The sequence below is a fragment of the Epinephelus lanceolatus genome, chromosome 2 (genome assembly GCF_041903045.1).
Source record: "Epinephelus lanceolatus isolate andai-2023 chromosome 2, ASM4190304v1, whole genome shotgun sequence".
Taxonomy (NCBI): Eukaryota; Metazoa; Chordata; class Actinopteri; order Perciformes; family Serranidae; genus Epinephelus; species Epinephelus lanceolatus.
In genome coordinates this window covers 23,725,357-23,736,661 of record NC_135735.1, presented here as the reverse complement: position 1 = coordinate 23,736,661, position 11,305 = coordinate 23,725,357, and the positions used below count along the sequence as shown (strand labels likewise).

General features: G+C 35.9%; 1 protein-coding gene across 1 annotated transcript; it reads left to right on the top strand.

The window, feature by feature from the left end:
- Positions 1–4,704: 4,704 nt before the first annotated feature.
- Positions 4,705–11,064, top strand: rerglb (RERG/RAS-like b). The gene is made up of 4 exons (XM_078162776.1): positions 4,705–4,716; positions 10,120–10,256; positions 10,349–10,358; positions 10,894–11,064. The coding sequence occupies exons 1-4, from the start codon at positions 4,705–4,707 to the stop codon at positions 11,062–11,064; spliced, it is 330 nt and encodes a 109-aa protein (XP_078018902.1).
- Positions 11,065–11,305: the final 241 nt, after the last annotated feature.

The window sequence follows — 11,305 nt, the reverse complement described above, 5'->3', positions numbered from 1 at the left end:
CAGCTGACATATATATATTATATGATTCCTTTCTATGCAACCACTTGGAGAATCTCATTCAGGGTGCCCTATTTAAACTCCTCTGGTCTGCCTACTGTTGCTGCTTCCTCTGCAAGCCGCTTTGCAACCCGCCTCCACCCCAGCTCCTCCTTTTCATGTTGTATCTCACTTATCAGTGTCGTTTCTGTTCATCATTCATGCTTGTTCTGTTCCCGGGGGGTCTTTTCTGCTGCTCTCCCTGCCTTAGACTTTCCATGTAGGCGCATGGAAGGGCAGGGAGGCGTGCTCTCTGCCTCAGGCTTTCCTTGTTTGCACGTGGAAGGGCGGAAAGTTTTGCTCTCTCCGCCCTTGGCTTTCCACTTAGACGCGTGGAGGCTTTCTGCGTTGGCCCGAGGAAAGGCAGATGGGTCCCAGAACAGAGCCATGCCGCCAAATATGATACTGCAAATGGAAATAAAGTTTTCTTGGACAAAAGTGTTCTCGACTGAACTGCTAAAATCGACTGGCCCTACCTAGAGCCAGTGTTTGGTTTGTCTATTCTGGGCTTCTGTAGGGACAACATGGAGAGCTCTGTGGGAGAGGACCCACTCTGCATGTAAATATAAACAGCTCATTCTCAAGTAATGAAAACAAGATCCTTTTTTTCATATGATTAAAGAAAGAAAACATAGTTATGAATAGTAAATACCTTTTCTGCCAGTATATGCCCCCAAATCTTACACACTAGACATTCTACTGATTCAGTAAATACATATATATAGTAAATAGTAGCAGCTTTTCCTGTAAAAATTAGCAATATTATTTCTATAAAATAAAATGCAACAATCAGTTTTAAGATACTACTGAGCACATGAGCTGGGACAGTACATGCTATAAAGCAGGGTGAATCATCTACAGCTTCATGATCAGTTAGTACAGTTTATTTGAGTTGACTTGTTTACCGCAAACAGAGTTATGGATGAAACTGCGAGCTAAATTCATCTTGAGCACAGCATTCAGCTCTTAACCTCATCGGTTCTGAAACCTTTGTGATATTTTTCGGAAACAATTAGTAAGTGGAGTCTTCTCACATCATGTGGCCTAACACCAAGTGAAAAATATAGAGCTTAGCTAAATCTGACTGTAGGAGCTATTGCGAATATCAGACATTATTGAACAGTTAAAGCCAAAATATGCTCAAAATGTACCCTCCAATATACTGATAAAATATAAAAAGAATTAGTTGTGCTATGAAAGGCAACAACAGACATCCATATTAAAGGATCCTTAGCAAATGTAATTAGAATCATAAATTGATAACCAAATTACTATTATTGTTACGTCTGGTTCTAGTATACTGTGTACTGCAGTCCAGCCCACCCCCAGAAATCGCTGGGTCCAGTGAATTAGCCCTCCCTAAATCTGCTTTACTTTCTCCTAGTTTAGATCAGTGGTGTGTCATGTTAAGTTATTAAAAATGTTATAAAAAAGTAATTAAAGATGTCATAGTATAGTGTGTAAAAAAAAGTAATTAATAGGACATAGTATAGCATGTCATAAAGAAAACTCTTAAAAAAGGACGTAGTATAGTATGTCATAAAAAATATCGTAAAAAAGGTCTTAGTATAGAATGTCATTAAAAAGTCATAAAAAGGTCATAGTATAGTATGTCATAAAAAAACTATTTAAAAATATCGGAGTATAGTGTGTCATAAAAAAGTAATTGAAAGAAGATCATAGTATAGCATGTCATAAAAAAAAGTCATAAAAAAGGTCATAGTATAGTACGTCATAAAAAAAGTCATGAAAAAGGTGATAGTAAAGTATGTCATAAAAAACTCATAAAAAGGTCATGGTATAATATGTCATAAAAAAATTCATAAAAAAGTCATAGTATAGTATGTCATAAAAAAGTCAAAGAAAAGGTCATAGTATAGTATGTCATAAAGAAGTCACAAAAAATTTCATAGTATAGTATGTCATAAAAAAGTCATAAGAAAAGGTCATAGTATAGTATGTCATAAAAAGTCATAAAAAAAGGTCATAGTATAGTATTTCATAAAAAGTCATAAAAAAGTGCATAGTATAGTATGTCATAAAGAAGTCACAAAAGATTTCATAGTATAGTATGTCATAAAAAAGTCATAACAAAAGGTCATAGTATAGTATGTCATAAAAAATATCGTAAAAAAGGTCTTAGTATAGAATGTCATTAAAAAGTCATAAAAAGGTCATAGTATAGTATGTCATAAAAAAACTATTTAAAAATATCGGAGTATAGTGTGTCATAAAAAAGTAATTGAAAGAAGGTCATAGTATAGTAAGTCATAAAAAATAATAATAAAACGGTCGTAGTATAGTATGTCATAAAATAATGATAAAAAAAGGTCATAGTATAGTAAGTCATAAAAAAATAATAAAAAGGTCATAGTATAGTATGTCATAAAAAAAAGTCATTAAAAAAGGTCATAGTATAGTATGTCATAAAAAACTCATAAAAAAAGGTCATAGTAGGGCATGTCATAAAAAAGCCATAAAAAAATTTCATAGTATAGTATGTCATAAAAAAGTCATAACAAAAGGTCATAGTATAGTATGTCATAAAAAAGTCATAACAAAAGGTCATAGTATAGTATGTCATAAAAACAGACATAAAAAATGTCATAGTATAGTATGTCATAAAAAAAGTTATAAAAAAGGTAATAGTATAGTATGTCATAAAAAAGTATAAAAATGTCATAGTATAGTATGTCATAACAAAGTCATAAGAAAAGGTCATAGTATAGTATGTCATAAAAAAGTCATAAAAAAGGTCATAGTATAGTATGTCATAAAAAATAATCAAAATGTCATAGTATAGTATGTTACAAAAAAAGTCAAAAAAATTCATAGTATGATATGTCATAAAAAAGTCATTAAAAAAGGTCATAGTATAGTATGTCATAAAAAAAGCCATTAAAAAGTTCATAGTATAGTATGTCATAAAAAATGTCATAATATAGTATGTCATAAAAAAAGTCATAAGAAAAGGTCATAGTATAGTATGTCATAAAAAAGTCATAAAAAATTTAATAGTATAGTATGTCACAAAAAAGTCATAAAAAAGGTCATAGTATAGTATGTCATAAAAAAGCCATTAAAAAGTGCATAGTATAGTATGTCCTAAAAAAGTCATTAAAAAAGGTCATAGTATACCATGTCATAAAAACTATTAAAAAAGTCATAGGATAGTATGTCATAAAAAAGACATAAAAAAGGTTATAGTATAGTATGTCACAAAGAAATCATAAAAATGTGCATAGTATAGCATGTCATAAAAAAGGTCATAAGAAAAGGTCATAGTATAGTATGTCATAAAAAAGACATAAAAAATGTCATAGTATAGCATGTCATAAAAAAGGTCATAAGAAAATGTCATAGTATAGTATGTCATAAAAAAAAGTTATAAAAAAAGGTCATAGTATAGTATGTCATAAAAAAAGACATAAAAATGTCATAGTATAACATGTCATAAAAAAGTAATAAAAAAGTCATAGTATAGTATGTCATAAAAAAGTCATAAAAAAGTCATAGTATAGTATGTCATAAAACGTCATAAAAAAGTGCATAATATAGTATGTTATAAAAAAGACATAAAAAAATGTCATACTATAGTATGGCATAAAAAAGCCATTAAAAAGGTCATAGTATAGTATGTCATGAAAAAGTCATAAGAAAAAGTCATAGTATAGTATGTCATAAAAAAAAGTCAGAAAAAAATTCATAGTATAGTATGTCACAAAAAAGTCATAAAAAAGGTCATAGTATAGTATGTCATAAAAAAGCCATTAAAAAGTCCATAGTATAGTATGTCCTAAAAAAGACATAAAAAATGTCATACTATAGCATGTCATAAAAAAGCCATTAAAAGTTCATAGTATAGTATGTCATAACAAAGTCATAAGAAAAGGTCATAGTATAGTATGCCATAAACAAAAGTCATAAAAAATTTCATAGCATAGTATGTCACAAAAAAGTAATAAAAAAGGTCATAGTATAGTAAGTCATAAAAAAATAATCAAAATGTCATAGTATAGTGTGTCATAAAGAAGTCATAAAAAAAGTTCATAGTATAGTATGTCATAAAAAAACTAATCAAAATGTCATAGTATAGTATGTTATAAAAAAACGAATAAAAAGGTCATAGTATAGTATGTCATAAAAAAGTCATTAAAAAGGTCATAGTATAGTATGTCATAAAAAACTATTATAAAAGTCATAGTATAGCATGTCATAAAAAAGTCATAAAAAAATTTCATAGTATCGTTAGTCATAAAAAAAACCTAATAAAAAGGTCATAGTATAGTATGTCATAAATAAGTCAGAAAAAAAGGTCATAGTATAGTAAGTCATAAAAAAAGTCATGAAAAAAGGTCATTGTATAGTATGTCATTAACACAAACTCATCAGAAATGTCATAGTATAGTATGTCATTAAGACAGTCATTAAATAATATAAGAAATCTATCTATCTATCTATCTATCTATCTATAGAGTAAGATATAAACACATCTTTATACACACCTTTGATTGCAGAAGTATCATATGCATCTCCATGTTTCCATTGGTATTACACCTACCTTTGATGTTTCAGGGCACTCTCTTTACATCCTGATGTTATCACTGTCAGAGAGGTGGAGGAGCTGGAGGTGGCAGGTGAAGGTTTGGGCACCTATTTGCCCCAAGTATGGCCTTCAAGGTAGGCATTCCCATCAGACTGTAACAATGATTGTAACTCAGACCTTAACCATCTATCAACCTGCCATGGCTGCTAGAGCTTTGATGGGGCAGTGAGGAGCCTGAGGGGCAGCACCTACTGGAAGACTGCTCTCAGGTCATGATATAAAATTAGATATGATAGTTGATCGATGAGAGTTTACTAAGCCACTGCTGCACTTGAATGCTCAGTGTCTTCTATCTTTAACCTTTGACACTGGTGTCTGTCTGCTCTGGATTTTTCTTGATCACAGAAACCTCTATTTACAGCAAAAAACAAACAAACACTGAATTTATTTAAACATTCAGTAAAGAAAGCACGATTCTCTCAAAATACAGCCTCACATCACACACCAGATATTGTGCACAAAAAGTTTTAAAAATGAGCAGAAAATGTTTCATTGCATGTAAAACAATATTGTGATTGTGTCTCAACTTGAAGGGGAACAGTTCATAAGTGTTCTTAATGGCACAAAATACCTTTCTGCTGGATTTCAATATCTGAAAATCTGTTTTAGATTTAGCCACACAATAGAAGGATGGATGTATCTTATTTGGTAAATTAATTTCTGGAGAAACTGGAGCTCTTAAGACAATCCCTGGTGTGTTGAAGTGTTTTTGTTGTTAAAATGAAATAACAGTAACCTCACAGAACAGATGCGGTTTGTTTTTTTAAGAAAAAAAAGGGTAACATGCAATTTTTACTCATATTAAACTAATAATTTTGCTGTTTATTTTTCAAAGAATGCATAAAGCAATAAGTCAAAGGTGTCGTATGTACACAGCTTTGGTCAAGGGGCTTCTTGTTATGTTTTATTCTTGAATAAGGTTTGTGACCTTTCATTCAGCAGACTTGGAGTAAAACATTACAGGATAATAATGAGACACCTCTGTGGCCTTTGGTGAACAATGAAAAGGGCAGACAGAGAAGCGATGGGAGAAAAATGAGAGCTGACCAGTGAAGCAGTCTGTGAAATCAAAGTTTGGAGTCTTGTGCTGCACTGGAGGGAGGAGGAGGAGGCCTTGTGCCTAATTGAGGTCAACTGACATGTTACATTTTTAACTTGTGCTGACATTTTATAGTCCGTGGGTTAGACTCTGCAACAACATGTCTGTGGTCTCACCTGTTTCTAGGGATCCGAACATCCCAACCATCCTAAACTGCTCTGGCCTGCCGACTGTTGCCGCTTCCTCTGCAAGCCGCTTTGCATCCCGCCTCCACCCCAGCTCCTCCTTTTTCTTGCTGTGTCTCACTTATCAATGTCATTTCTGTTTGTCACTGATGCTGCTCTGCTCTGGTCCTGGGGGGTCTTTGCTGCTGCTCTCTCTGCCTCAGGCTTTCCTTGTAGGTGCATGGAAGGGCAGGGAGGTTTACTCTTGCCAGGCTTTCCTCGTTTGCACGTGGAAGGGCAGAGAGGTGTGCTCTCACTGCCTTAAGGCATCCCACGTAAGCATGTGGAAGGGCAGAGAGGTGTGCTCTCTCTGCCTTAACTTTTCCAGAAGAAGAAGAGGCTTTCTGTTCCTGTTCCTGTTCCTGACTGAATTATGCTTTCATGCACAAGACACCAGACTTGATTTATTTTTTCAACGTTTTGCACTGTAAAAAGTCACTTAAGCAGTGGAAAAGAAATGCTTTTGAATTTAATTTCCTCATGGCACACAGTATACCTACAACACTCTTTTTCTATAACAACATAATTACATTTGGAGTGTTCAAACTATAATGCACACCATGTATAGGACAACGTGTCTACATTTTAAAAAATGTGGCTTGTTTTTCAAAACACCTCTTTCCAAAATCCTGTCTGTGTCATCTGCATTGTGTTGGTCAGCCTCTATAACCGCCTGCTTGCAAACTTTTTCTCATTGGCTGAGAAGGGACAGAGACTGCATGTTTTCAGAGCTCCAAGTGGGACGTGTGGTGGTGAAGCAGCTCTTCCAAATACTCGTCTGTACAGTCAGAAGAAGAAGGAGAGTTTTAACAGCTCATTTCCTACTTACACTGTCATGAACGATATCCAGTTGGCTCAGCTAGGGAGCAAGGATGCTCATAGAAAAAAATAAGAAATGGTAAGCACAGCAGAGTCTTTTTTGTTTTGTTTGTAAATTATGCATGGTAGAGAATACAATTGGACTATCTTTAAGTGTGACAACTATGTATAAGGGTATATCTGACATAACTGCACAACACTTTGAGTCTAGGTTAAAGCAAGACAGATGCCAGTGGCAGAGTACATTTTCTATATTATGTTGTTCCCAGTCACCACACCAGAGAGGATAGATGAAAATTGATAGTTATAACTTCTGACCAACTGATTTTGGTTCCAGTGAAGGAAGGGATGTTTTTTCCAAGATATTTTATTTAGTTTTCAATTTTAATAACAAAACATGACCCAACAACAAAAAAACACACACGACAGTAGAGATAAAAAAAAGAGGGCACATTACAGACCTTACGTGACTGGAAAAAGAAAGAATCAGAGGGCGGCAGCATTGCATAAAGGCACACATTACATGAGAACTCATTCATGTTCAGAATCAGAATGATTTTAACATCAACATATACATTTTGTTATCACCAGTGTAACAACTTGCCATTGGTATGTGGGAAAGAAAAACCAAGCTAACATAAAGATTTTGTTTTGTTTTATTTTTCAGTGAAGATCCAAGTCTTTACTTTTATGTGAGACTACCATGCAACAAACTTTCACTGCAAAACTAGGACAAACATGCCTTGCTTATGAAACTTGTATGGACATACTATTCATTTACCAGCTGTGAAAACATCCCAACGGCTGGTATTGTGACCTTGTGAGTCTGTGTGTGTATGTGTGTGTGTCATCATGGCAAACCATGGTGCCGGTGACACTTACTATAGTGGCACCTGCCTCAGAAGCCATTTGGAGCACTTTGGTTGGTGTGTATCTGTCTGTCTGTGGACAGATTTTCCTCAATGCTGGAACATCACAGCTGTGCAAGGTGCAGTCGCCAAACTTCACAGGTGTGTAGTTGAGATCAAAATGAAGGTCAAGTTCCAAGATAGGTGTGGTCTGAGCAATAGCAATGGAAGTAGGGGGATACATATCCTCCTGAGAGCTGAACTTTTGTTTGGTATGCATTTTCAATTTCTCCTAGCTATCTGGGATTAGTAGGACCTACTTAGTATAAAAAAACTAAACATTGTCATTGATAATAAAGTCCCAGTGTCCTCACATGAGTACTTTCTAATTAACAGTGTCCTTGCTTGTTACTGTTGCTAAAATTGGTCAAATTTGTTGCCATATCAAACTACAAACCTTATCAATCATAAATGAACAAGTTTCATACATAAACTGTGATCAGGTTTTTGACCTTGTCTACTTTTGTGTCAGGATCAGCTGCAGACTGACTTGGCAGAGATGGCTGCCATTTTGTTTTTATATCGATTAGTGCATTGTGCTTTTGCTACCACTAGACAGGTCTAAGTTAAGCAGAATGAAGTATAAGGTGCAGTAAATCCAAATTGGGATGTCCTCATATGAGGAAATTTATGTATGGTGATCCCATTGCAAGACGTTTGCTAGTGAAAAATTCATCAATTCATCATTTAATATATCCTTCCATCCATTTTCTAACCACTTATCCTCTTGAGGGTCATGGGGTGCTGAAGCCCATCCCAGCTGACATTGGGCGAGAGGCAGGGTACACCCTGGACAGGACGCCAGACTATAACAGGGCTGACACATAGAGACAGACAACCATTCACACCTACGGACAATTTAGAGTCACCAGTTAACCTGCATGTCTTTGGACTGTGAGAGGAAGTAGGAGCACCTGGAGAAAGCCGACGCTGACACAGGGAGAACATGCAAACTCCACACAGAAGGGCTCCCCCACCCGGAATCGAACCAGGAACCCTCTTGCTGTGAGGTGACAGTGCTAACCACCACACCACTGTGCTGCCCCATTTAATATATAGCTTAATATCAGTAGCTATATCAGTACTGTGTGATCATCATAGACATATGACAAAATACAATGAAATAAAAAGACATTCAGTGTGTTCCTTTTATACTCTGATATTAAATGTGTGAAGAAATGTAACACTTTTCTGATAAGTGGCAAAAACTCTTAATGTTCTGCATTATTACAGATACATTATTTGATATATTTCATTTCAGAAATGCTGTTTTATTAAAAGTATGTCAATACATTTAATGCACAATGTGCATTTTTTGTCTGTGCACAAAGATGAGCAGCATAAAGACACATACTCACCTTTGATGAAGTCTCCGAACAAACGTCAAATCTCAAATGTCTAGGTTTGTATTACATCATAGTGTGTTATACAATATGGACTCTCTCTCTCTTACTCTCACATTTGCCCCAGCTGTTCTGCTGAGATTCCTGACAAAACATTTTATTGGAGAGTAATGTTTCCACTGCCAGTATGTAAATATACTCATTAAACCAGTAATGCTGTTATATCATAGAAAGATACCGTATCATACAGTATACTCCTCTCATGAGTTTTCCACTGTGTCTCTTTTGGCCTCACACTAATTACGTTATATCAATTCAACGTGACTCAACAAAAACTCTTTTTCCGTCCTTTTCAAATGTTTGAAATCAGCGATGTGCACATTTCACCAGCGCTCAGTGTTTATCTTACAGACTGGATGACTGTAATAGAATTACAGTTTGCAGAGGGGTATACAATTTCAAACCTCTTCACTTCTGCTCTAAATTAATTGGCTTGTTTGCCCCCTATGAGCAATCATGCAGCACAGTAATTAGAGTAATCATTGTTCCATAGTTTGACTAAACTGGCACCACGCTGCGTTCACTGCCTCTCATAAGGAAGCTTTGTGCATTTTCATCGACTGTGTTGAACTCTCCACTTGCATTAACGTTTATGGGTTCAGACTGGATTCACAGCATATCTTACCTTTTATAGCAAACTTGCAGATTCTTTGTAGCATAAAAGGAAGTTCCACTTGGAAATATTTGATCCATGTTCACATAATATGTTGTGATACTGAATTTATGTTTGAAGGTATTTAGAGTAGTACCCTATAGATGAGAGCACACGCAGCAGAATATGTTTACAGGGAGCACACATGGTTTTCTTTACCACCAAAGTTTTTACTTTCTATTGACTGCAAAGCTCCAGAGTCTCATACAAAAGGAGCTCTGTGACTGTGCTGCAGCTCCTTTGGCCCCCCTCTTGTTTATTTTGGCAAATGTCTCACCATGTTTCTCATCATTTTTTTGTTTCTGCAGTAGGTTGGAGAAAAAGTAACCCATGAAGTATCTCATGTATAAAACTTTTATAGCTTCTGCACTCAGATCAGTTGATAGACGATGTGCTGTGTTTGATCTCCGCGTCCCATCTTTGCTGTGTCAGAGTGGAAGCAGCAGGTGTATCCTAGAGGAGCCTGTGAACTGGGCAGATGGATTTGTGGTGGTGTACAACATCGCTGACCGACTGTCCTTCCTCAACGCCAAAAGCATCCCGCTGCAGATCAAAGGGAGCTGTGAGGGGTGAGTGACCGTAGTCTGCTGGGAGTGGAGCCGAGCTGAGGGATTTACTTTGATGAGCTAATGAGTCCCATTCCTGAGATGAATGTATGTAGGCCTACCAAGGTGAGGATCAATGTGGCATGCTGCAAGTTAAGGACTGCATTCCAACACGCTGGACTGGGATGAGCAGAAGTATCCCTGTGTGAAGTATAGTTTCACTTTGTAGTCAAACAGAATCTACATGAACCCATCACGCTGTGTTGAGGGCCTTTTGATTTTGGATTCAGGCTGTATCTTTGGGGAACAGACCCTCAGAGCTCCTCCAAGTTCATTAGCCAGATAAATAATCCCTGAACACTTTATAAAAACTTTTATGGTAATTGAAATGGGATAAAATGTAGATAAGAACACTTATTTTGGTTAGGGTTTTTGCAAAAAGAAGATTAAGGTTCCTTGAATGGTGCATTTCTTTTACCAACATATTGTAAGAAAGATTTGAAACAATTAAGGAGGACACAGTCAGGGGCAATGTCTTTGCTGCATTACATCGTCTGTCTGCATTTCACTGGAACCATTTAATGACTCCCATGACACAACCTCCAGCTAACACCAAGTGAAAACCAACGTAAACACTCAGAGAGAACACTTCCACCTCCAGGAGGTGTCTGCAGCAGAGGAATACTCGGAGGTATCCAACCTCTTCACAAAAGTCATTTGTCATGTGATGGAGAATCTTAAGCACCGTGCAGACCGCAGACAATACAGTGGCTCCAAGTCCATTGACAAAGCCATCAATAATGTCTTTGGTAAAAGGCGGAAGTCTGTCTGATGGAGGAAATCAGTGGTTACTAATTGTAATGTATAGTAGGCTATGTAGCTAAAGGACAGTCATGTCTATTGGTCAACAAATATCTGGACATGCTGAGCTTTTCAAAATATCAGTTTTAAGGAAATGGAATGACATCTTTTTTTTTTTAAAGATTTTTTTTTTTTTTTTGCCTTTATTAGACAGGACAGACTAAAGCATGAAATGGGGAGAAAGAGGGGATGACATGCAGCAAAAGGACTGC